Genomic DNA, 26514 nt, shown 5'->3' on the forward strand with positions numbered 1-26514 from the left:
CATGTTGACACCTTTGGGCCAGCCGCAGAGGAGAAGGAGGAGGTCACTGAGGACCTCCGCTCACCACCTCCTGCCCCTGTCAACTGCAAAGCACCCAAGGCACCCAAGCCAAGCAGGTGAAAGCAAGCTGCAGACGGCATGCCATGACCAGCTGGGCCTCTCCCTTTCTCCTGGCAGCTGTGGGCATGGGGCCACCGGGCACGCCAGGTACCAGGAAGATGATTTTTGCGCGTGCACACACACAAACACACACACACCCTCCCACACCCCTCCCCATCCCTTTTCTCATTTCTCCTCCCGTTTGGAGGGTCATGGTCATGTTGTTCCCTTACACACACTCTCCTCCCTGCTCAGGTCCTTGCAAGGTATGGGCCATGCTGGCCGGCTCAGGGGGTGACATTTTGCTGTTGTTTGACTACTTTCACACAGCCATGTCTGCAGGTGTTTCTCCAATTCCGAATTTTGGCCTTGACCTAAAGCTTCCTGAGATGCCGATGGCCTGTCGTCAGGCTGGAAAAGTACAGTTTGTGTCCAAGTGTTTCACCTAAAAGCCAATGTACAAGGCACGTGGGAAACTGTAAGTGTGCAGGGGGAGGAGAACACGGTGGGAGCTCTCCTCTCCGTGAGAGGGGAGAGGGAGGGGAAGGTTTCTGTCCTGAAGGGCCTCATCGGGGCTCTGCTGCCCTGGCTCTTACCAAGTTTCACTCACACAGCAGCAGGTTACACAGCCCTTACCACAGATCTTCCTCTCCTGCCCCACCCCACCCTGCTGCCTGCTGCCAATTTGCAGCCCAGCAGCAGGCAGGGCACACCCCGCCATCGCTGGCTCCTTTTCCCCCAGCCGCCAGCCTCGTTCCCCCTGCAAACCACCCAGGCCAGAGCTGTGGTGCTCATCTGAGGGCTGGTCATGCAGTGGAGCCACAATGCAAAACGCAGGAACGGCTCCAAAGGGCATACAGGGTCAGTGTCTGAACAGAGCAGGACAGGGAGGACTCACGTGGAGTGACCACACTTGTCCAGAGGAGATGGTGGTTGGAGTGCTGCTGCGAATGAGCGGACGAAGCAGCCATGACACAGGGCAGCACGATGGCCTCCGCGATACCCCTTCTCCCAGGGGCAGAGGTTAACAGACAACACAGAGCCATACTGGAAATCTCCACATTAATACATGCATTACATTTACCGTCTACAGCTAATCCCATTTCTCTCTGCCCCACCCATTCATAGCTGGAAAAGCACCTGGCGTGCTCACAGGTGGTGTGCAGGGCACAACAAGCACCCCTAATTCAAGGAGCGCCGAGGCTGTTTGCATTGGCGTTTGCAGTGCTCCTGCTGTCTGGTAGCTGGGTGACCAAATGCTCGGCCCACCCGCACCGTTTCCGTGGTACAACCAAGCTAAAAGGCCCCGCTGCTCAAGACACTTCTGCTCCGGGGATAAGGCAGCCTCTCCCGGCACAGTTAAGCCTGCCAGTGCCGCAGACCCCTTCCCTCTGCAGCGCCATCATGCCCGAACTGCGGTTCCAGCAGGGCCGTGTATAATCACGGTGTCACCATTCTGTGTCTACACAAAAGGCTCTGTTTAACTGCGAAGTCACACTGCTGAGCTCACGCAAATCACTTCTGTGCGTATCGAAACAAGCCAATTCCGCAGCGAGCGATGAAGCCAGGCCCCACAGAAAAAGCCCTTCTTCCTCTCCAGCGAGGGCTGCACCGGCGCCCACCTCGCCTCCACCTGCGGGACGCGGCGCGGCGGCGACGCCCCGCAAGGGCCCCCGGGAACAGCGGCCGGGAAGCGACCCCGGAACAGGAGGCGCCGTCGCGGCCGCCCCGCCCGCCGCCGCTCCGCCCAACCACCGCCCAAGTGCGCAGGCGCGGGACCTCGCGGCCAACCGCCGCTCTGGCCGCCGCCGGGGGGGAAAGCCTGCGGGTGCGCGTCACTTCCGGTTGGGCTAGCGGCCCGGTAGGGGAGTGCGGTTCCGTCCCGTCCCCTCCGGTGCGGCGCGGCGCGGTCCTGCCCGAGCGACGGCATGGAGAAGCTGCGGCGGGTGCTGACCGGGCAGGACGACGAGGAGCAGGGACTGACGGCGCAGGTACCGCCCGGCGAGGACCCGTTCTTCTCCCCCTTCCCCGCACCGGCGGCTTGGTGGCCGCTGCTAACGGCCGCCGAGCTGCGGCTCGCGGGCCGGCGCCCTCTCCCCCGCGGCGGGCGCAGGGGCCTGAGCGCCGCCGGCGCCGTGACGGGGCGTCGCTGAAGCCTCCCTGCCACAGGCCCGCGCACCGGTGTCCGCGGCCTCGGGCGCCGCCGTGTTCCCCGCGCTTCCCCCCTCCCCGGCCTGTGCACGCACGCACCCCTCGGTGTCTGTCCGCATGCCCGTCCGTGTCAGTAAGCGGGAGAGATGGGGACGCAAAGGAGAGACGAAAGTCTGCTGTGTGCGCCAAAGGACGAGGCTTGTGAGCACCGGGCCCTGCCCGGGAGTAAGAGTTTCGGCGAATTTTCGGTGTGTGGAGAAGCTCTTTGTTGTCTTGGTGGTTTGGGGTCCTTTGGTTTTATTTTCCACGTCCTGCTTCGGGATAACAGGGTCTCCTTGTCTTGCGCGTACCCTTCCTCCTACATGGCCTTGGTACTTGATCATCAGTTAGACAACAGATTTTCTTTCTGAATTGTTTCTCCGTTTCCTTATGCCCTTGAATTTTTAAAAGCAAACAAAGACTTTCTCTAGACAGAGATAGTTTTGTGTATATTGTGCTGGAGTTCCTTTTTTGCCCCATGCTCCTCAAGTACAATTTAATTTTTCTATTTCCTCCCCACTATCTTCCTCATTGTCAGTTTTGGTTTGTTTTTTACTGGGTTTGAATACCATGTATTTCTGACACTTAACTTCCAGGTTGAAGCAAAGCTGAGCATACTTATAAAGAACCGTTTATACCATCAGCATCCTTTTAATTGGTGTGACTGCAGGTCAGAGTGCCCCACATCATGGAATATCTTGATACTGTGTGCTACAGGATGCTGGAGCGTGGTGGTGGAAGCTGGAACATAGAGCAGCCTGGATCTGAGCTGCAGTTAATAAACCTTGGTGAACCAGCACAGCCTCAGTATAGTTGGTGTCTATGGCATAATATTAGCTTCAGCAGCTTGCTGCTGATGTGCTTCACTTGTCTTTGCACTGAGTTGCTGTTGGTCTTCAAGGTTTATGAACTTGGCCTGTTTGCCACAGTAAAGCAGCTAAATTGTATCCACACCTGACTGATTCTGGAAGCAGTGTAGCATCGGTGCCCTTTCGCGCCAGAACTGGCTGCCAGCATTTGGGAGGGATGCTTCGCCTTCTGATCTTATCTCAAGATTATCAAAGAAATACTTACATTTCTGTTAATCTTAGTTCAATTCCAAGAGAACTAATTAATCTGCCATCCCCAGGCACATTTCACATGAGACACATGATAGCGATATAGAGTTCTCCTTTACTTGACGCTGTGATGTTTAAGGCAGCAATCAATAGATAAATGCCTAAGTATTTCATACTTTTATGTTTGAGGTGGATATCCTGAGAAGGAGAGAACTGATTTAAGAATGTGTTATTTGTTAAATGTCGGTAACTACGCTATATATGATTTGGCTATTGCATGTAATGATGTTGCTATAGCCAGAGAAGACTTTAAATAGGAAAAATCTGCCCATATTTAAAATCTATCCAGTACATGATAGAAGAAAACATATAAATATGTCTTTGGCTTAGTGCAAAGGAGCTTCATGCTGAGAAGATGAACCAGAAAGATCTTCTTTAAAGTAAATAAATGCCCACTGAAGAAAAACTCAAGTGTTTAGGTCAGACAATGTCTCTGCTGTAGGTTTCTCTCAAAGTAGCAATGTATGTCTAGAACACTGGAAATCAAGCCTCTTTTTAGTGAGGAAATTTGTATGTGACATTCACTAAAGCTATAGCTTTACAGCTGAATGGTGTTGACTATTTTTAAAGTGTGTGTAATAGAGCAAAAAAGTATGTGCACCCATGCAGAGAAGAACTTTTTAAGAGGTAAGGTTGTGAAAGAAAATAGAAGGTTATGCATTTTGTGTGTAAAATCTTCAACTGTTTTAGATGACCTTTCTGGAACTGAGTCATGTGTTTGGTTAAAAACAATGGCTCTCTCTTTGGAATAGCTGATAGTTGTATAATAGCCTTCATATGGTTCATGTTCATAGATGTCTCTGTATTCTGCTCCTTCTTGATTTTTGCAGAAGTATTACCATGAAGTCAGCAGTAATTCCTGTTAAGTAAAGTAGAAGAAAAGTATATAGTAAGACAATTGTGTGATGATTCAATGAAGTCTTTCTGTACTTCCTAAACTCTTCAGATGACCAACTGTTGCTTCTGGCTGCAATTAAATCAATTATTCTAGATATTTAAAGGAATTAAAGGAATTTATTACAAAAAAATCAATAATAAATTGTAAATACACCAGTGTAATGATGTTGTCAGGGCAGTATTATGTGGTTTAGTTTTATCAGTCTGACACATTGGTTTATTTTCTGGCTGTAGTTTCATGATAGTTGTCGATTGGCAACTGCTTAAAGCATTCAACAAGGTTTTAGCAAGGAGGACTAGACCAGATATTTAAATTTCTTGCATTTTACTCTAAAGTGTTGATAGAAATACATATGAGGAAGCCTGTTAGGGAAAGCTGAAAATATATCTCTCTATTTTTTGAAATATTGCTTAGGAACTCAATTCTGCAAATGTACTCAACATTTCTTTGAAATTTAGTTTTCTCCATTACTTGCATATTCTTGAATTTACTATCAAGAAAAGATGTAATTGTTAACTTCTGGAATCTTAAAACTTGTAAAATAAAGTGCTTCTATTTTTTTGTTTGCCCACATGGAAAACTTTTGTAAGATAATGTATGGGGGGAGCCCAGGTAGATGTTCAAAACCACAAGAAATGTTTTTGATCAAAGGCAGCCTTGCAGATTATCATTCATATGATTTATTGGGTGTCCATAGCAAGCTATTCAGTAGACACTGTTATCTGTCACTTGCAACTTGTGTATTAGACTGTTGCAAGACCATTCCTTATGTTTCAGGAAGTCTGCCTTCCGGATTCCACTTTCCACTTAGGATTTCCTCTTGATTTCTGGATGTCTTGGTCATTTCTGTCATGTAATATTTTCTTGGAATATCATGTGAATGAAAATCTTTGCTTTTTGCTGAGGAATTTGGCATTAAAGCTTAGCTACAGAAAACTAAGGGTTTCTATTTGTTGATTTCTGTTTCTTTTTTCTTGCTTAGAAACAAGCTGATAAGCAGTATAGCAAAAAGGGTATGTTTTACAGGAACTCCCTTGCCACCACCACTGCACAGTTCTCCATATGACTCTTGCCCCAGATGTGGAATTTGCATGGCAATTTTTTCAGTCTTCTAAGTAAAAGCTTCTGCTGATGCAAATATCATAGAGTGTAATGCCAACTCTCTTTATCTGAAATCTAGGATTAGCTGTATGGCTTATGTCAGACAACAAAAAAAGTCCTAATCTCCCTTACGTTGTTTCCTGCTTTTGTTGCATCTTAGGGTTCTGGTTTGTCGTCTCTGAGTGTAGGTGTAGGAAACTAAGATGTTACTTCAGGGTGTCTCACAGCCCCTCTTATAGAAGTTACTGCTCCTGCAGCACATAGAGCAGAATAGGCAGGTGCTGTGTCAGGTCCTCAGCTTTTACAGATTTGTGTAAAGTGCCTGGCATTTTAGCAGAAGGTGAAGTCTGTGGTTTAAGTAGCTGAACTATGTACATCAACTTTTGCAGCAAGGTGCTTCACTACAGGGGTGAAACAGACATCTCGGAAAGGTAACCAGTTTCATTGCTTCCATGAAACCTCAAAAGTATTAGGTATCAGGGACTAAGAAAATGCATTACTAGAGCTCCAGTTTCAGAATTTCAAACATTGCATTAATTAGGTTCAGCCTGATAACATAAATGGTGATGACATCAGGAATGGTTGGAGGATCAGCCTTCATTTTAATGCCAATTTATTTAGTTTTATTATTACAGAGAATGCTATGTTGTGGTGCTCTGGCAGCCCTCATGCTACAGCTTATCTTCCTGCAGTTCATGTGCATATATTGTCAATCTAATTTTTTAAGAATTAAATCCATAAAATGTATTAAACTAGTTTTAAAATCGTATTTTAAATCTTGTGGCATTTTTTGTTCCGAGCTTTTGTGTGGTTCACTTATTTATGGTGTTGGTATTTTTTCCACCTAATAACTGTTAGGGATTTAAATGAAGATAAACCTGTTTTCAAATTTATATGAAAAATGAAATTTCCTGGTAGTTGTTTCAGGAACACTGTCAGATATTAAGACTAGAAGTAGAATAGCAGTAAGTGGCAGCAATACGCCTGATAGATCTGAAGAAATGATTTACCTTTGTCCTTTCCCTGTTTTCTAGGCAATCTGAAATGTGTGTGTTGGGTGTACTGATAATATTGGCCCATCCGCACTTCATTTCTGAGCAGGGATGGAAAGGATTTTTACTCTTTTCTTTTTTTTGTGTGTGTGTGCAATTAGTTGCATGAATAGGTGTAACTAAAAGCATGAGTCAAATGGGTATCTTCAGTTATGTCCTACCAGCTCTTCCTACACTTTTTACATGTATAGGCATTAAGGAATATGACTATCAAATATGATTTCAAATACTAAACCATCTTTCAGTTACTATTTTTGTCTATTTCTTTAATGCGTACATAAGGATAAAGAGTCGGACCTAACAAGGTAAGCTGCATCTTCTGACCTTTGGGAAGTTCTGTTTTAACTGCTGAACAGAGAAAGGGAAAGAAAATTCAGAACAATATTGTATCCCAGCTCTGTGTCTGCTCAGACAGTATGCAAGTATGAAAGATTATTTTTAGTATTCTGATCTCCCTTCTTAAGTAAATATTCAAAGTATTTAATTTGATTAAATAAGGTTAGTAATTTTTTATAAGTAGAAAGTAGTCCAAGCTATTCCTTGTTGACATACATTCAGATGCTGATTCGTTACAGCATATAAATGTGTGCTTGTATGTGGCCCTTTTTTATGAAACTAGGTATGGATTCTTCATTTGGACAGATGTGAAATCATTCTAAGCAGTAACCAAATTTCATTCATTCAGTTACCACTACCTGAAGGAGGAATTTCTCGAGAGAGTAGGAGAAACATCAAACTCATTGGTTGGGGAAGCCCTAACTTGTATATTTGGTTAATAATACTTGATTGAAAATATCTGTAGACTAGATAACAAGAGGGCAAGTTTGCTTGTGTCATCTAAACAAATAGGAAAGTTAGCTTTTTATAGTCATCTTATGTAAGGTGAAGCAACACTTAATAGACCAGTTTAGAATAGAAAGTATATTTAATTTTAGTGACCTGGAGTAAGCTGAAATACATTGTTCTTACAGCATGGGTGGAGAAGATGAGCTGAGCATATCTAACAAGTCACTTCTGCTGAAAGGGGCTGTTCTTCTGCCAGCTGTGTGGCCCTGCCTCTTTCCTTATATCAGCCCCACTGCTTTTCTGACATCTTGCTGAGCTGGTTTGGCTCATTAGTCTAGCGTAGGTCTAAGTCATCAGAATAGAAGGAACACTAGTTCTCTTGCTGCTTCTTGAGTTGTGTCAGCTGGCTCAGCTCATTAAGGGGTCTTACAGGTTCTGGAGTCATACTGGAGAAGCAGGAAGTAAAATGATCCCTTTCAGCAAGTTAGCTGTCTGATGATACAAGCTGTGTTATCTGCCCACACCTTCACCCTGTAAGGAACAGTAACTGAAGTGGAGTCATAATGCTTGCAGTGGATACTTGCACTAATATGTACAATGGACTCTGTCTAGTAACAGGAAAAGGTAGTAATATCTATAGGAACATACAATGCTGCTCAAATAGATATGTTCATCTGCAAATTGCTAGAAGGGCCATTCATTCTTCTGCTTTGGTACAGTTGTGAGAATTTTCAATTGTAATTGTATGGTGAAAAAGTCGGTTTGAAAGTGGAGCAGTATTGCTTGAGTGCCAGCATATACCTTCACAGGTTTTGTCTTTTTTGTTTGTTTGTTTTGGAAATATGTTTCCAGATTGCTAATATAATTTCTTAAACTGAAATAATTAATATGCAAGCAACCGTTAAGCAAGGTAAAATAATTGTTTCTGGCAAAAAAATATTTTGTTTGAAATTAAGGACTTCAATAGTAAAGAAAAAAATGTCTTTTAGGGTGTTCAAAACTGGATTTGTAATATCCTTTTTTTTCCCTCTCCCCCTATTAAGGTCCTCGATGCCTCAACACTCAGCTTTGGTACTCGAGTCAGATGGTTTGCCATATGTTTTGTTGCTGGCATTGTATGCTCTATTCTTGTAAGTAAAGTTCCCCCCCCCCCCCCCCCCTTTATTAATGTTCTACAGTAGAACCTCGTTCATATTTATACTTTATATGTGATTCTGTGTTTGCTTTATCCTGTATCCTAAATTTTGTATCCATAAATTTAACTGGACATTAAATGTATAATTAGCATGTAGGGACTGTTCTATAAATTATGATTTTGACCATCTTTCTTCCATTCACAGCAGAGAGCATTTTTATTGTAGTGTAATAAAATTTCCTACTAAAAGGTTTGAACACTGACAAAACATGCTATATTTTTAATTTAGATTTGTGAGTGGTGTACCAGGAAAGAGCTTTTGCTGTTGTTCAGTGTGTACCCATCTTACTTTTATTCTCCCCAATAAAAGGGGAAAAGGAGGGAGAAGCTTGAAAGGTTTTCAAAGGCTGAAGAAACCTCAAGTGTAACCTGTCACACTCACAAATCCAATAGGTGATGACTGTGGTAGCATGCTGACACTTGAAAAACCTGCTGCACTCCTGTTGATCTTACAGCCAGCAAATCATTTGTTCATTCTTGAACTTGAGGTGTTGGCAGGAGGCTCAAGCCTGCAGTTAAAAGTTGAGATCTATTAATTGATTTGGTCTATCAAAATCTGACACAAGTGACTTGCAGTACAAAGCAGTTCTTCATCTGCATGGAAAGTCCCAGAAGCAGGTGAAATAACACTGGGGAAGTATCCAGACTGCTGGTTTTCTGTTTTTTCTTTGTTTCTTTTTTTTTTCTTTTTTTTTCATTGTGAAGTAGGATGTTGGTTCTTCACAGAGCATGACTTTTGATGTAAGCTAGTCAGCAGCCTTTGGCTAATGTGTGTGGATGACATTTGCAGTTTTTGTGGAGACTGTTGGGCAGATTGTCTTGACTCATAATGCATTCTGGTAGTAGGACGGAGAAACTTGTCCTGTGTGCATTAGTTTCTGGGTTTGCCATTATTTAAATGACTGCTGCTGCTCTTTCATGTGCCATGAAGAGTTTTTAAACCAAAGAGATTTATGTAATGACAGGAAGAAGCAGCTGTGGAGGAGCAACGTGTTGATTGATTGAGGCACTCACTTAGACATAGTCACTCACTGGATTCTCCTGCATGTGGAAGCTTCTGATTCTTTATCAAAACTTGTGGTTTATTAGAGACCCTGAGACTCAGAGGTAAACCAGAACAAGTGCTGGTCTTACCTATGGGAGGTCTTATTTCAGTGGTAGTCAGCTCAATAAAGGAACTAGAGAGTGGTAGTCTTCATATTGATATTTATGCCAAATACAGTGACACAAACTGGCCAGATGCTTGTGTTAGAGAAGAGGCAAGTTCTAGGGAGGAAGCACAAGACTGGGTTGGAATATCCCTTTTTTAGGGTTGCTTAAGCATTATTTGGTTGAATCCCCTCCCCCTCCTTTTTTTTTTTTTTTTCAAGTAATATTTAACCAGCGTAATCACAAATTTTAGTACACACCACATTTGTGCTTTAACACCTATTTCTGGACAGGTTAACAACACTTTTTGCTGCTGGTTTTTTGGTGTTTAGTCTTTGTGCCTATTCTGTATCACATGGTGTGAAACTATGAAACGACAGATCAAAGGCTTTAGGATCTTGGTTTCCTAAAATTTCCTTGAGTTATCTTGAGCTTGATAGATAAGAGTCAAAACTCTGCTAGTGTGTTTGTGGACCTCGTATCTTGGAGAGTTTGGAGGCAGCTCCCTAGCTAAGTTTTGCCACATGAAGCCGAGAGCTGGCAACTCCACCTTCTTCTGCTTCAGGTTATGGACCTTTTGGTATATTTATTATGTTCTTGGCTAGCCAAAATTGCAGGTGGTGTTTTTTCTTTAATCTAGTCTTTGCAAAGTGTCCATAGGCTTTCCTTGTAGAATACAGTTACACTCTTCTCTTTCAGCTTTTTGTGGTTGCTTGTACTGTGGTCTCTGCAAACTGACACCACAGATCTCCACTGAAATTGCAATCGGATAGAATGTAGTTGCCTTTTTTTTTTTTTTCCTTTTTCAGGACACAGTGTCCACATCACAGCTTTAAAAAAAAAAAAAAAGTTAAAAAACCAAACAAACTAAAAAAACCATGTTTTGCTTCTAGTTTAGGCTCTGTTTCTCCCTGATCATCATAGGGACTGTGATCAGCAGAAGGCTTTGGATTTTTTTGTGTTTAGTGGAAATAAGAGATGTCTGGAAGTAAGAGTTCTAATATTTCTATTCAGTCTCAGTGTGTATCTAGACTGCAAGTCCAGATGGTTGATTGGAGGAGAAAGGAGGTGGTGGATATCAGTGTGGCTTTATGACATTTTTTCCTTTGTGTGCAGAGGTGTATGATGTGTCATAAATAGAATATAAACAGCACAAATAAATGTTATAAACAATATAAATAAACATTGCCTAGTTGTGAAAATACTGTGAAATATAGTAAATCAATCCATTATTTTGCCAGTAGGTGGCAATAGAAGTATGCTGAATATTGAGTACTACAAATCTGAGAACAGTATACTCTATGACACTTTTCATAGTCTGAAAATATATTTATAGACTATAAAATCTAAATAAATTGAATTACCTAATTAAAAACATACAAATAACCTATCTTTTGTAGGGAACAGCATTGCTATGGCTCCCAAAGGGGATCAAACTTTTTGCAGTGTTTTACACCCTGGGAAACATTGCTGCATTAGCCAGGTACAATTTCTTAATTATTGTTATTAGAAAAGTACTCTCCTTTTCATCTACATTTCCATTTGCTTTTACTCTAAAATGCTGTCTGTGTTGTATATAAACAACATTGTTTTCATATTGAAATCCTAATAACATAAAATCTTGTTTGTCTTGCAGTTTTAAGATTAATAATTAGTGAATATCAGTTATTCACTTGTTATTGCCCTGTTGTGATGTCTTCTGTGATTGTTTTGTAGACACATCACAACTGCTATCTGAAGCATGAATAACAAATTGCTGGCTGAATGTTCTGTACTTTTTATAGCTAAGTCCTTGTGCCAGGTACAGAGGTATCTCAGTTTCAGAGGCAAATTGGTAGTCTGCCCACCGTGTGGATGCTTTGTTACTGGAAGGAGCTTTTTGCTTTTAACAGAGGGATCATCCTGTTTCTAGGAAAACTCTTTGAAAAAGGAGAGCAGGAAATCCTCATTTTGACTGTCAGGCCAGGCAGAATCTAAAAATCGTTTACAGTGTATTTTTAAACTCTATGCTTGGTTCTTTGCAGTGTTCCCCATAACAGTTAGTCTTAAAAGATTTACAGAAGGGACCTCCTAGGATCTAAAACTTTTCTTTCACTGTTTGAAAGACATGTAGGAAACAACTTAATGTCAATAAAGTATTTTCAGTTTCTGTTTGTCCTCCTTCTCTTACTATCTTAGCATAGTTGAAGCATGGTCATGGGACTCAAAACCCATGGAGTCTGGTCTTGACTTTCATGGACTCTGTGACTTTAGTCAAGTCACTTAACTCTTGAGTCAAAGCATTGTTAATCTGTTAAAACTCAGGCAATGTGATGTTAACATTTGAGAAATGTGATGGTGTACTGCTTTCCCTCAACAAATTTGTTAGGGGACAAAAATGTTTATATTGGAATTGCGTCTCATTTGTAGAACTATTCCATCTCATACTAAAACAAGACAAAAAGTTAATACTGGAGGTAGGCAAAACTGAGTATTTCCCTTTCTCTCACTTACCTTATTCTTTATTCTTTGGTTTTGTTTTTTTGGTGGGTTTTTGGTTTTGTTTTTTTTTTTAACCTAGTATTTTGGGTGTATTTTCACTGCTTCAAATTAAATTAGCATTTTAGAAACTTGGTACTAATGTAATTGTCAGTGAACTAAGAGGAAAGCTTTTACAGACTGGTATTTCTTTTAGGAGAATGCTGAAAAACTTTAGTCTGGACTCCAACTAAAATTAGAAGTAAAAAGAGGCCCCCTTCCCCTTCAGTAGTCCTTTTAGATATAAACAACAGGCAACTGTGTTCTAAGAACAGTAGGAAATGACAATAAAGTCCCAAACTGACAAGGAGATTTAAACTCTTTCAGGCTTGTTTGCAAGTCTGTATTTAAAACAAATGCAGTTACCACTCTTACTAAATAGTCCTGTCTAGCCAGTTTTTACTATGATTTTCTAGCCACGAACATGAAAACAATGATACTTATTTGATTCTTCTGTGGGATGATGGGTCTATCTTCTACAGAATGTGTTGTGTATAAGAAATATCCTGTGTAAGTGGAGGACCTCTAGATTTTTTCTAGTCTTTCTGCTCCCTATGGATTCTCTCACATCTCTGGAGAAGCTCTTGTGATGTCTGTGCTTCAATGCTAATCAGGCTAGCATTAATGCATTTTGCTTTCTATATTTTTTCTGCCTATTTTATGTGGCCTGAACCTCCCTCATTTTTATCACCATATTTTCATCATGCCTATCCTTCCACTAGCTAACTAATTTTTTATTCTAGTTCTTCAGGTCTCTTTTTTTTGTCTTAATTTAATTTTATGGCCTAGCAGCCAAGACTAAAAAAATCCTGAGAAAAAGTTAGTTTGGATTGCAGTGAATTGAAAACTTTTTTTTTCTTTTGAATTGAGAAAACATTTTTTTCCATTTAATATGGACTTTTGAGGTCTGTCTGTGCAACTTAAAGAAGAAAAACAAAGTGAAGAGAAGGGGATATATACACAAAGTTGCTGGTAGGGGAACGTCTGGGTGTGGGAGATTATGAGTTCAGTTTACTGCTTGGGACATGGATTCCCATATTTCTTCTATCTTAGAAGATGCATGCTTCACCAGGCTTATGACTGGTTTCAGGAGGGAGCTCTACCAAACTCTTCCCTGCTACTGATTGTTTCATTTCATATAAATAAATATTAACTAGAAAAGGAGTTAAACTAGATTTCCTACTCTGTAGTAAAGCATTCAGAACACCACAAGGTTACAGGCATTCTCACTTTCTCACTAAATATTTTGTACAAAGCAGAGTGGCTTCAATGACCAGGAAGGAAGAGACTCATCTCAGAATATCTGAAGCCAGATAATTACTCCTACAGTTGTGAATTCTTGGTTCACATCGCATTTCTTTGCAAGAACAGGTACAGCATAGCGTTGCTGATGGTTTTAATTCTCCCTTCAAGTTAACTACAGAGTAGAAGAAAGCAGGAGGATTTAATACAAACTACTGAAGTTTTTCTTTCTTTTTTTGCTTGCTGAGTTTGGGCAAAGAGTTAGAACTTCCCTGTAATATTGATTGTAGCTACTTGCACATTGTCTGGGTAAGAAGTTTATTGTTAAACAGAAATTTTCTACAAAATTTTGGTCTTTGTATTCTTTGCTTTCTTTTGGCAAGTCAGTTCTTAGAACAGCCTCAACGTGAAATTCACTAGACTTCAACTTGACAGCCCTCTGCTATAAGCGGTAATGTTTTGGAAAGAATTTCATGACCAAGGGTGACTCGATACATAAGCTGTTTCCAGGACTAAATTCATGGGGTATTTCACCTTTCATTCTGGCAGGTCTCTGTTGCTAAACACTGAAAAGCCTTTTTTAAAGCCTTTGTACTCATCTAACTGTTAGAAAACTGGTTAATTACCTATTGTCTTTTGCAAAGATTTATTTGAAAGTGATTTACTATTTGTTTTGTTTTTTCCCTCCTATTAGTACATGTTTCCTGATGGGGCCACTGAAGCAACTGAAAGCAATGTTTGAGCCAAAAAGATTAATAGCTACAGTTGTGATGCTGGTAAATACACTGTCTTTACTTCCTTTTGCTAAAAAGTTTTCCTTTAGCCTCAAAGCTAAATATGAAGCTTTAGTAAAGGGAGGTTATTTCTCAGTCCACCTCTTCTTTGTACTGAGTAATAATAGTCAAGCTAATTAGCTCTGTATATCATAAAGATTATCTAACTCATTTCTATGAGCTTGTGTTTCTGTTGCTTATGGTTTTTTTTAAATTAATCATTTGCAGTAAAATGTTCTTTATTAAATATTTCTTATTAAATGCTCATATTAGGTTGATTATTTTTAATTTGTTTTCTAAAACAATTTCTTCAAGAACCAGACTAGAGAGAGACTTTTTAGCTACTGTGAAAAGTCAGTTGTCACCAAGTCTAGCTTGACAGTTGTTTGTTGGCTGCAGTTCTGTTTGTATAGCTTAGTAGTTCAGCACTTTCAAAGCAATGGAGAAAATTAATTTCTCTCCCCAAAGTCCGGGAAGTCACATATTCAGCTTCACAATTCTCCATTGTGAGGTCCTTGGCTCCTTTACTTCCATGACCATCATTTCTTCTTCCAGGAGGATGGAAAAAACAGCCCCGTCCCCAATCTCAGAATTATTATCCCAAAACTCTATATTAGGTAGTTAAAAACAAGTTTCTGCCCTTGCTTTTGTTCCTTCTGATTTGTTTCAACTTTTATTTTTGAAATGTAGTTGGCTGTCCTATTCTCGCTATCATATAGCTTTCTTTTCTAGTTGATTACAGCTGATGTGGATAAGAAACCCTTCATGAATTCCTTCTGGATGGCTGTCATATGGGTTGTATATTCTTTCTCTCTCACACCCACATGAAAAAAAAAAGTTACAATCTCATTTGAGAAGCTCACGTTTGCCCACATCTTTTGGAGAAGTGACTTGATCCTTGCTTGGACTCCAAGCTTTGTTAAAGAGGTGACTTTTTGTCATCTCTTCCAAATCATACCAAGTTACAAGTCCTAGGGAAGTTATGTTTCGTAGGTCTGCAGTACATATGTCCAAGAATATCTCCAATTCTCTAGAGTCTCTGTTTGCTGAGCATGAATTCTCTAACACTTTACAGCTGTGGGCTTTTTCTGGTCAAGCTGAGGGCCTAAGCCAGACACTAAAACAGCCAGCACAAAAATTATTTGCTCTGTTAGCCTATCATCCACTGTACTCAGACGTGGTGACAAAAAAAATAACTTGCTTTGAAGGCTGTAGAAACAAGACACATCAGAAGTGAAAGGAGAACAGAGAGTAGAAAAAACATCACACACCTACCTATCTGTGCAGAGAAGCTACCAGCAAGGTTAGGAAAAGACAGAATGAAAGATTTCATCTAATAGGGAACAGGAACACTGGATGAGAGCTAAGACTCTTAGGATGGAAAATTTCAGTAGTACAGAGCAGAACTGGTAAACTTCTAAAGTTTAGAAAACTTTTGATGTATTTGACTGTTTTCTTCCCCATCCTAACACAAAGCTGGAATTGTAGGCAACTGAGGAGTCACCAATATGTTTGGAAAATTTCAAGAGAGTCTGTTATTTTCATTTCTTCCACTAAAACACCAATAATTTTTTTCTCACTGAAAATTAATATAGGGTTTAATTCTGTTTTCTACTGTGTGTAATGACAAATGGAGGGAGCCAGGTGAGACTTAGTGGAAAAGTTCAAAGTGATGCTTGCACAAATGGTGTGATTAATTTGGCATAGTAAACCATATCATTGTAATGTTCCATCAAAGGTGTGTAAGTAGTTTGAATAAAGCTTCATGTGAGCTTTTTTGCTGTGTATGAAGCAGCTGCTCTCTAGTGGGCTCGTCATTACTGTCGGAAGATGAAAAAAACCTCTGGCAGAAGAAGCAGAGCCTGTGTTTGCCAGATACTGTAATTGTGAATGGGTGTTTTTAATAATGGGTTGTTCATGGTGATGCACGTACCTTTCTTGTCAGATGCTGATGTTAGGAATACTAGACCCAAAATGATACTATGTACTGAAATAATAGAACAGCAGTTCCCAGACTACTTGGTTGCTTTCAAGCGAGCTTTATCATCTAAGCCCATCTCTTAATAGACCTAACACATAAGGCTCCACAGACCTGGTTATACTCCTCATGGTTCCTGAGGTCAGTTCCTGCCTCCTCTTTCTTCTAAGACTTGTCCCAGCCCTTCTGGCCATGGAGCACATCATACTGTGCTTTGGGAAACACCACTTTACATGGAGTTCAGCATATAGTCACTGTGTGACAGCCTGTGCGTCTGCTTGTTTCATGAGTCAATTCTGAAAACGCTGATTACACATTGAAAACATGAAAACAGTTACTGTGTTTTTCTTTGTTGTGTATTTGAGTATTCATTCTTTCGGTTTTCTGTCTCCCCTTTCATCTCCCCCCAGCTTTCCCTAGTATTGACTCTGTGTGCTGTATTCTGGGTAAGTGAGAATACTTTGTTCCTCTAAAGAGCAATCTAGCTTGGTTAGTTTATTAGTTGTATTACGGCTTTAACATACAGTGCAGTTGTAGAGGAGAGATGAGCTTGTGTGTGGTATTTGTGTTTTCAACTGCAGTTGAGTTTAGGTGGGGTGATGAGCCTGCTGACTACAAAGCAAATGCACCCTTCCACCTGCATGTCATGTAGATGAGAATACAAAATGTAGAGCATCAGGTTCCATCTGCAGACCTCTGGACTAAGAACTAAGAAAAGTTAAAATACACTTTCATCTTAGTGATGTGTACTTATGTCAGAGAATATCAGATAATATGTAGTGGTCTTTAGAAACCACGGGTACAGAATATTAAACTGATTAAGATGAGGACAGAACAAGTACCTTCAGGCATCTTGATTGAAAAACTGGCTGTAGTTATGTTCTATAGAAGTAAATATGTAGCTGAAGTGAACTTCCATATTTGCAGAAGTACAGCATCATGAATGAAAGTGAAAGTTAGCATTGATGCTGTTAAGTGTTTTCAAAGCTAGAGAAGGTTTTCATAGCATGATGCTAATGGAGTGACGGATAAAATGAATGGGAAGTTGCTAGAGTGGAAAGGAGTAGCAAATTAAGTTAAGACAAGGAAATTTAGGCATCGTCAGTTAACTAAATTTTTGGCTGAACAGGCTGTTGCAATTGTTTACAGTATAGACTGGTGCAAAATGAACTAACTTGCGTATTTGCTTTATTTTTACTTAGTGGCACAAAAAAGGTTTGGCGATGTTATTCTGCATATTGCAGTTCTTGGCAATGACCTGGTAAGGTTCTTAAAATTCATTTTAACTTCTTCTCCCTGCCCCTACACCCGCATGATTATAAACTTGTACATAGACGCTTCACATAACGTAAGTGTGCCCAAATGCTAGCCTCAATCTGTTTTCCTAAGCTAGGTTGTGTGACTTCAGCAAAATCTATATGCAGTCGTCTTGCAAAGATGGTGATTTTAAGTGTATTCTGCAATGTGTGAACTTATTTGAGGCATTATGAAAGGAATATATATGCAAAAAAATTCTCATGCCTTTTCTCTGTTGTGAAAGTAACTGTATATTCATATGCCCTGCTTTTGATTATCTCCCTCTTTTTTGAGTTCTAACTAAATTTTTGTTTTTGAAGTGGAGGAAACTAAATAACATTTTCATAGGGTGTGTCCTGCCCCAAGAATAATCAGCGGCACTGGGTAAAGAGTAGGTGGATGCGAGAGGGTAAATTCAGCGCAGCAGGTACTATGATGACCATCCAGATGTGCTCCAGGGCTTTATTTGGGAATGTGTGAGCACAGGTGAATTGCTTGCAAGCCTGGCAGAAGTTTTACTGCTTTCTCCATGGAGATGAGATACAACTGAACATACTTGGTCTCCTTGTCCCAGGTGAATTAGTTGGTACTAACTCATAGCTGATCCAGGGTGACCACAGTTCTTGTTTGAGCTTGCCCTGAATACACAGAGTCTATACTGAACTTGGATCTGAGGACAAATAACCATTTGTTCAGGATAGGGACTGTTGGGCATCGTGCTGGGCCCAGGTAAATGCTTGATACTAGATAGAGAGAACATTGCTAACTCAAACTATGTTCTACATGTTTACAGCAGACAGCTTCACGTTTGTTAAGTGTCCTAGAGCTGATCAGGCTGGGCATGAGAACAAAACATAGCCTGGAGGCTTGCAAGAAGCAAGTTTCAGAGGATAATAGAATTATCAGCTGTTTGAGTGTCACAATTGTGGCGTGTTATTCATGCTACAGCATATATCTGTATTTAGAGTTACATAAATAGTATGATTAGATGTATATTTGCATAGTAACGTATATTGTCTTTTAAACTGGAAAAAGTTGTCTCTATCATCTTGAAGAATACAGTTTTCCAAAAAATCTCCATTCCTTTTGAAACTGGTGATAGTAAATGTGCTTTTTTTTAAGTTTATGTGCAATAGAAGTTATGAGCTACATTTAAAAGAAAAAAAAAAAAAAAAAAAGGAAAAAGTAAACCAGGACATCCTTGGCAGTATATTTAGTTCTTGTCCAAGCGTGTCGTCTTTTCTCAGGTAAGCATTAAATTGAGTAGGTAATCTTGTTTAAAGTTTTCTTACAACAGGTTGCTTTTACTAATGCTGGACTAAAGTGAGATAATTGGGTTCTAGGAGAGACATGAACACTCTGTCAAATATACTTTTTTCCTCTCTTTTTTCAGGTATAGTCTCTCATACATTCCTTTTGCAAGGTGAGTCTGCGTAATTACTTCCGTTTTAACAAAAGTCATTTATCTTTATGCTAGGGAGAGGGAAAAAGTCCTTAAATTCAGTATGTGAAAAAAACATAACCTCCTCCCTTGCCTTTTAATTTTTAGAAAATGACATAGCTGAACTCAGTGATGCTTAATATAAGCTTTAAATACAAGTAAAGTGCGTAGTAATTGTCGCTGTTAAATTTCATTCTAGTTTTCATCACTGAAAATAAATTGAGTTTTTGTTTAAATTCTCCAGTGATTTAAAAATGCATTGATGCAGTAGTGACTTTTCCAGTACTTACATTAAAGATAACTTATGGATCTGAGGTCTTAGTTAAAAGCAAACAAGCAAGCATAGTTTCAGCTGCTAAGTCTACTTCTGAATTCCTCCACCATTTTTAGGAGAGGCAAAGGCAATGCTTCGTGTTAATTTTCATTTTGGCAAGCTTCTCTTTCTTTTCACTCTTATGTGTGCAAAAAGGGAACGAAAGCTAGCCAAACACATAGTGAAACCACATGCAAGTAAACAAATGGAAGAATCTTTTTTTTCTATAATGTTTCACGTAAAATGCAGTTTGGTCTTTCAGCGGTGTGTTTTTTAAAAAAATAAAGTGCTTCCATGTCTGTATATTACTTAATGAGGTTTTCTGTAGTGAAAGTGCGGGGAAAAAAGAATACAAAGTATTGTCTATCCCTTTCATCTGATACCTTCTGTAGTGTTTCTGTAACTTTGCTGAAAAATCTGAACTACGGATTTTTTTAAAAGCTTCAGATTTGATCTAGGGAGGATTAATCCTTTTTTTTTTTTTTTTTTTTAAAGGTAGTGGTTGATAATTACAATAGATTAAATAATTGAACTTGGGTTTCAAATTGTCATCTTACTATTTCTGACATCTCAAGCTAACCCAGTCAAAAGTAGTATTCTGAATTCTTATAGTTCCTGTGGCCATGTGACAGTCTCAGTAGGGTTGGGTTTTTTGGGTTTTTTTTTCCTTCCCTTTTTTTTAAATGTTCTGCTCTGCACAGAAAACAAGTTGACCTGCTAGTCACTGGTCTTTTCTTCCCTACCAACAGTACTTTAAGTTCTGGTCCAAAAAACATTAGGTTGTATGCATCACTTAATTTCTTTGTTTTCATTGGTCTATTAGATTTTATGAGCCAAAGAACTGAATTTTACACAGGCTGGTTTTAGTAATACAGTGATTTCTTTAGGGATTATTGAGTTATTTGCTTATGTGGAATGCTGTCATGAATTTCTTGTATAGGCTGCCTTTCTTATGGAAATAGTGATCTAAACCATGTTAAGTGCCAGAGAACAGTTATTTATCCTGATTTCAACAAAATTATCATTACTTGATTTAATTCTGTTAATGGTTTACTCTTAACAACAATTTACTTGTTCGTGGTGGGGTTTTTTCAATTAATGGTGGCTCTCCTGCTGGCATGGCAAAAAAACCCCAAAACCTAAACAGCAACAACAACAAAAACCCAACAACAACAAAACCCATACATACAATTACTTTAAGGAGTCATGATGGTATTTTTCTTCATTTTTTCAAATTGAGTAACAACAGAATACAAATTCCACTCCTTAATAAGTTGTTACATTTTTGAGAAAATGAAAAATAAAGGAGACTAAAGTGAGTGATCTAAGTAGAACAGTGAGAAAACAGTTTGTTTATTGTTGGTTAGAGAAACAGGCCGCTTCAGATCTTTCAAACCTTAAGGCTGAGCCAGCTCTTCATCCGGCACTGTTAGTACCTGCACTTCAAACCCTTCAGCCTGGGCTTTTTTTCCCTGCAGCATGATGGTGTAACTCCAGCGCGGCTTGCACTCCCAGCACCCATGCTTTGCTGATTGTCTGGATTGGGCACGCTCCTCAGCCCTGCCCTTGCTGGCCAGCCTTTGCGAAATAAGGCTTTGACCTTTGCTAAGGCACCAAGTGTGCTGCAGAACAATTTTTAACACCATGTCTGCGTTTTAGCGTGTGCTTGAGTGTAAACAGCGTGGAAGACGTAGACAATATGGGCAGACCTGAGCTTCAGAATGGGCTTGAGCCTTTGCTTTAGCTGGTGCTGTAGATGGCTGTTAAGATCCTGCATTTGATAAACTATTGATTTTTGTCTTTAGTTTATGTAATATTTTTAATTTTAAATACGTAATGGTTGATATGTATGTAAAGAAAATAACAAATATCTTAACTGACTTTTTTTTCTTTTTAAAGGGATGCTGTGATTAAATGCTTCTCATCCTGTCTAGGGTAAATTAAAACCAGGAACCACTGTATGCTTTAAAAGCCAGCTTTTATTCCTCTGTGAATTTTGCTCGGAAGACTATACTTTTCCACTCATGAAATACCCAGTAAGAATTTAGTATTTTTCTTGCCTTTTGCATTTGGGGGATTAAATTCTCTTTACTAGAAACAGTTTTAAAAATAAATTGGGTGAACTGTTTGTGTTTACCCTGGAACTTTTAGGCTTTTTTTAACAAAAAAGTACACTTAAATACCTTGTGCAGAGTGGTCTTAAAACTACCTTGCATCCAGTAACACAGTTTATTCCCCAGTGGAGGCAGGCCACTAAGAGCTGGGTAGTACGCATAAAAATTTCATTTACAGTTCTGTCTAAAATTTGCAATGTGCCATTTATGTTTGTATATTATTCATTGTATGCATTTCCAAAGACAGAGTTTTATCAATGTTGTAAAGATTGGTAAGTTATAAATAAGTGCTCCTTCAAAATGTCTGTACATGTGCCTTATGGAAAAAGCTTAATGAGAATATGTGAAAGGTCTTTTTAAAGCTTGTTGGATTTTATTAAAAAGCTATATTTTAAACGATTTTTTTTTTTACTTTCATACTTAAATACTTTTTACTAAAAGAACTTACAGCTAATGTATAAATGAGATTTGTGAAATAAATTAGTTTTAAAGGTGCCTAAACTATTTTTTATTTAGGAATCTGCTGTAGAGGGCTGAAAATTTCAGCATTACAGTTGAATAAATATGAAAATATATTAAAAAGTGGGACATGTATATGACTACATCCAAATTTGGTTATTAGATTTGCAGAAGTGACTTCAAAGCTTCTTTGTGTTAGTATTTAGACAAACTGTTCATTCCAACTTAAACTGGTAACAGACTGAAGTAAAAATACTTTCCCTAGCTTCAATAAGATGTTCTCATTTCTAGTTTTTTGCAACTAAGAGCTATTCAGTTATTCAGGAGCAAAGTTAAATCCTTGATGTTTGATGGCTGATATAATATTACAGGAGGTTCTTTTAGCACAGGGTGGATGTGCTTGATTACCTGCATTCTAAACCCCAGTTGGTTTGGATTTCCTCCCCACCCACCTCCCACCCCCCCCCGCTAATCCACACATAGAAGAAGGAATGGATTTGAAAAGATGTGAGCTGCAGTGTCAGGAAGGGGAAAAACCCCTGTCTTTTAGTGTTCAGGGTTCAGGCTAAAGAGACGAATTGCAGTACATTCCTGTTAAATCTCAGTGTATGTTGCACAAAATACCAACATCTTTTGGGGAAGCTGTATAAGGACGATTGCATGATTTTGCAGCTAAACTGCCAACCAAGCCACACCTTTTAACTGATCAGTCACAATAAATTGCTGGCGAGGCATCCTTCCTGCTGGTGATAGGGGATGAGGTAGTCCCGACCCTGCAGCAGGCTCTTGGGCTCGTTGGTGCTGCGTGGTGTGGTGACAGCCTCTGCAGCTCTGCCCATCACAGCCCTTGGGTGCTGGTGGACTGACCCTTGAGTGAATTTTTAGCTCCTTTTAGTTTTCAGTTTGCACTGAAGGTGAACTAATATGTGCGTAGGTAGTGATGGATGTCGTCCTGGAAATGGCTGTCACTGCCCCTTCCCCAGTTGCTGCCACTGACCATAACTGGCACTGGGGAGATCCCATCCCGCCTGTCAGTGCTTCAGGACCGGGCAGTTGTTTGCTCCAGAGTTGGTTTTGCCCATCAGCCACCAGTTCTGGTACACAATCACCTTCACTGTAATCTTTAATTAGAACGGTAGTTACTCAGATTTTTTTTTTTTTTTTTTTTTACTTATGCGCTATGATAAATAACAAAGTTAACACTCATCAGTTAACACTTTAGTACTAGATCACCGGAACAGAATGGGTTCAAGAACTGAGGCCCAAAAGTTCCATGTACTGGTATGCTTTTATATGCACTTAGGTCTGTTACATCATGTGCTTTCTTACTTGTTTTTCTCTCCTGAACATTTAAGGATTCACTTCATCTGCATGCAGAGCACACACTGCATTCTTTTGTCGGTATCTTTTGCTCCTTCACATCCTATCTTTGTTGGCTGTGTATGAATATTCCAAAAGTTCACAGTTGATGCATCCTCATTGTATGATGCCCTTTTATGACAGTGTGAAACTATAGATGTGGAGATCTCTGTCCCTGTGAATGGTATACATCCCACCCATCTTTTGATAAAATTCTGGTACCCTAATTAAAGTAGTACTTTGAAGTAAAATTGGTAGAAATTATATGCCATGACTTTTTAGACTAAATTTTGGAGTGGTAGTAATCTTGGATTCATAGGAAATATATGCTTATGTATTACTACCCCATGAAACCTCTCCAAAGCTCTGTTATTGTTTAGCATAGTTTAAAAGGTAGGAAATGACTGCCTTCCTCCTCAAAAAAACAAATTCCAACCAACCCCAAACCAGAAGTGTTGAGCAATGTGCTTTGCCTCGGTCACAGAGGGAATTGAGGCTGGGAAGAAGGATCCCTGGACTAGGCTCTTCATTACGAAGCCAGGCTGCTCTTGTCCTCAGAGTGGCTTGTGCAGTCTGGAATTTCATGTAAGTGCAAGTCTGCTCTAGGTGTTAGTGTGGCTGACAGCACTCTTGTCCGGTCTGCCTGCCCTTGGTCACGGTAATTCAAGTAGTCAAGGAGCTCAAAATGCCATTAATGTTTTGAAGGCGGCGTGAGGGGGCTAGTTTATCGTGACATTAAAAGCCTGCCCTTTCGCGCTTGGACGCTTGAGGACTTCGGGAGGAATTCAGAGCCTGCCTGCCCTTGGGGGCATGAGCCCGCCGTACCCTTCCTTCGGGTCTGCTGTGGGACGGGCGGGAGACGCGCGGGGAACGGCGGCGCAGCGCCCGCTGCGGGCCCGACCCGGGCGGCTTAGCCCGGCGAGGACGACTAGCGCCGGGAGGACCCCCGTCCCCGCCCGCACGCCCACCCCGCGCCGGGGAAGGGTGTTCCCGGGGCGGGCGAAGGGCGGGAAGGGGGGCGGGTTATCGAGGGGGAAAAGCCGCGGCTGTCGGCGCAAACGGAGCCCACGCCCCGCGCTGCCGCCGCCGCCGCCGGCTGGGGGCTCCTCGTCCGCCTCTCGCCATGGGGCTGCAGCCCCGGCGCGCAGCGGGACCCTGCCCGCCCGCGGGGAGATGCGCCGCCCTGCCCGGAGCGCGGACCGCGGCTGCCTGGGCCCGCAGCGAGGAGCCGGAGGGAGCTGCCGGCCGCACCGCGTCCCTGCCGCCCATCCTGCCGGCCCCCACCGCTTCCCCCGTCGCCGCCCGGGCGCAGCCCAAGAAGCCCCCGCCCGCGGCGGCGGCCCCCAAGAAGGCAGCGCCTCGGCCCGCGGAGGAGAAGGCGGCGAGGAAGGCGCGGGGGGCGCCCCCGGAGCAGGCGGGCCCCCTCTCCACCTCCTGGCCCTGCTCCTCCCTGCAGCGGCAGCCGCCGCGCAGGCCACCGGCCGGGCGGGGGGCGCGGCCCCAGCCCGCCCCGCCGCAGCCGCGGGGGCGCCCAGGGGCGCCGGGGGCGGGCAGCCGCTCCTGCGAGAGCCTCGGCGGGGCGCCGGGGGAGGCGGCGCTGCGCTTCTCGCTGAGCCTGCCGCCGGAGGCCATCCGGGTGCTGCAGCGCCGCAGCCTGGAGCGGCAGCGGGGGCAGCCCGCCCCCTCCCCCGGCGGCAGAGCGGCCGCGACCCCGGCCCCGGCGCGGCGCGGCGCCCGGGCGGGCGGCGGCGACTTGCGGGCCCTGCTGAAGGTTTCGCTGCTCAACGACAGGCACCGCTACGACGACGAGGAGTACGAGGAAGAGGCGGAGGCGGCGGCGGGGGCCGCGGTGGACGAGGGGCTGGTGCGGAAGTGCACCGAGTGGCTGCGCGGCGTGGAGAGCGCGGCCGGCCGCGACCGCCCCGACAGGCTGGAGACGCTGCCGCACCTGGGCACCCTCTGAGCCCCGCCGGGGGAGCGGGGCTGGGGGAGCGGCCCGGGGAGGAGGCGGTGCCGCCATCCGCTGTCCGTAGCTGTTGTGTCCTTTGTGGTGTCGCCCGCGCCGGGAGAGACCCGGCGGGTGGCGGTGGGGGCTGGGCGGCGGGGCCCACGGCCCGGAGCCGACCCCCGGGGCCGCGCTGCTGCGGGGGCGAGGGACAAAGGAGCGGCGCCGGCCTCCGCCCGCCGGTGCCCCGGCGCTGGGAGGGAGAGGAGCCGGCTGTGGGCGTCCTGCCTCCCCCGTTCGCCCCCCTTTATTTTTAAGGCGTCCGACTACTTTATAAGATGTGCGTAATGATTTTGTATATTTGTACATAAAAGTTCATTTTTATTTATTTGAATAAATAACTTGTGTGTTGCAGTAGCCTTAGCGCCTTAGTAGCTTCGCGTTGAGCTGTTCCTGATCTGGCTGCGACTGCCACAGTGCGTGTATTTGCTGTCTAGGTGTCCTCAAGATACGGATGGCGGGCTGATCACCGCACGGAGAGCGTGTGCAGTTCAAATACTTGCTTGTTTAGGATGGCTGTTGGTCGCAGTCGCCGACGGCTCGGCTCCGAACAAGACGCTGAGCCGGTGGATGCCTCTGTGAGCAAGCGCAGCGCCGGGGATTCAGCGAGACCAACGACCCGGTGCGGCGGCGGACGGCGGGATAACGAGCAGAGGAGGGGGCGAGCCCCTCCCAGCCGGGTCCCTGCCCGGGGGGAGGTCGCGGCGCTGCTGGCCACCGCGCCGTGTTGGCTCGGTGGCGGGGAGCAGCCCTCCCGGGGAGAGACCCCGACAATGGGAGGACTGGGGGCAGGCGTGGACGGCCGCGGCGTGGGCAGGGCGTGCTCCGCTCCCCTGCGCCCGGGGCCGCGTCTGCGCCCGTGAACGAGGGAGGAGAGGGTGGGTGCGTGCGCGGAGTGCGCGATTTCACCCCCCGCCCAGGCAGTAATCCACGCACGTCCGACCTTTCGAGCTGCTGTCGATGTGCGAGGTGGAGGAGGGAGGGAGCGCAGCGGCAGCATCCTTTGTCAGCGTCCCCCGGCGGGTCCCCGGCCTCCCGACCCCGGGGCCCGCTGCAGCCTCCTCCCGCTCCAGGCTGTGGCCATACCTGGTGCTCATCAGAGCTCTGCGTGTTGGGAGAGGCTAAGGGTACAAAAATTACTGGTGGAAAGGAAAAGGTAAATCTTAACAGGCTTGCAGTTGTCTCGGCCACTTGTTGCCGCTCTTGTATTGTTGTTATCCAGCTTCTCAGAACAAAAGTAAGACCTAAATATTTACTATGGTATGGTAAACATTTTGCAAATGAATGTTTGAGCATGTAGGAACATGTTCAATTGAATTTACTTAGCAGAGTAAAACACAGTTTAGTGCCACAAATTAGGAATTATACATTTCATGTAGATGTCAGTTGTTTACACCAAATGATGTTTGTGTTGATGGTTCCATTAAAT

General features: G+C 42.9%; 2 protein-coding genes across 3 annotated transcripts; both read left to right on the forward strand.

The window, feature by feature from the left end:
• Positions 1-1986: 1986 nt before the first annotated feature.
• On the forward strand, positions 1987-21757 carry SFT2D1 (SFT2 domain containing 1). 2 transcript variants are annotated; one of them, XM_050894563.1, is made up of 8 exons: positions 1987-2090; positions 8288-8374; positions 10989-11071; positions 14042-14123; positions 16509-16544; positions 17301-17359; positions 18788-18817; positions 21048-21757. In XM_050894563.1, exons 1-8 carry the CDS (start codon positions 2028-2030, stop codon positions 21085-21087), a joined length of 480 nt encoding a protein of 159 aa, XP_050750520.1. In that variant the 5' UTR covers positions 1987-2027; the 3' UTR covers positions 21088-21757. The 2 variants fall into 2 exon arrangements, with proteins under 2 accessions (XP_050750520.1, XP_050750521.1); XM_050894564.1 differs by lacking the exons at positions 16509-16544; positions 17301-17359; positions 18788-18817; positions 21048-21757 and adding an exon at positions 14853-16400.
• Positions 21758-23890: 2133 nt separating this feature from the next.
• Positions 23891-25074, forward strand: PRR18 (proline rich 18). Its single transcript, XM_050893230.1, is given in 2 exon segments — positions 23891-24178; positions 24180-25074. Coding segments are annotated over 2 exon segments (1152 nt in total). The 3' UTR covers positions 25044-25074.
• Positions 25075-26514: the final 1440 nt, after the last annotated feature.

This window comes from Gymnogyps californianus, chromosome 3 (genome assembly GCF_018139145.2).
Source record: "Gymnogyps californianus isolate 813 chromosome 3, ASM1813914v2, whole genome shotgun sequence".
Lineage (NCBI taxonomy): Eukaryota > Metazoa > Chordata > Aves > Accipitriformes > Cathartidae > Gymnogyps > Gymnogyps californianus.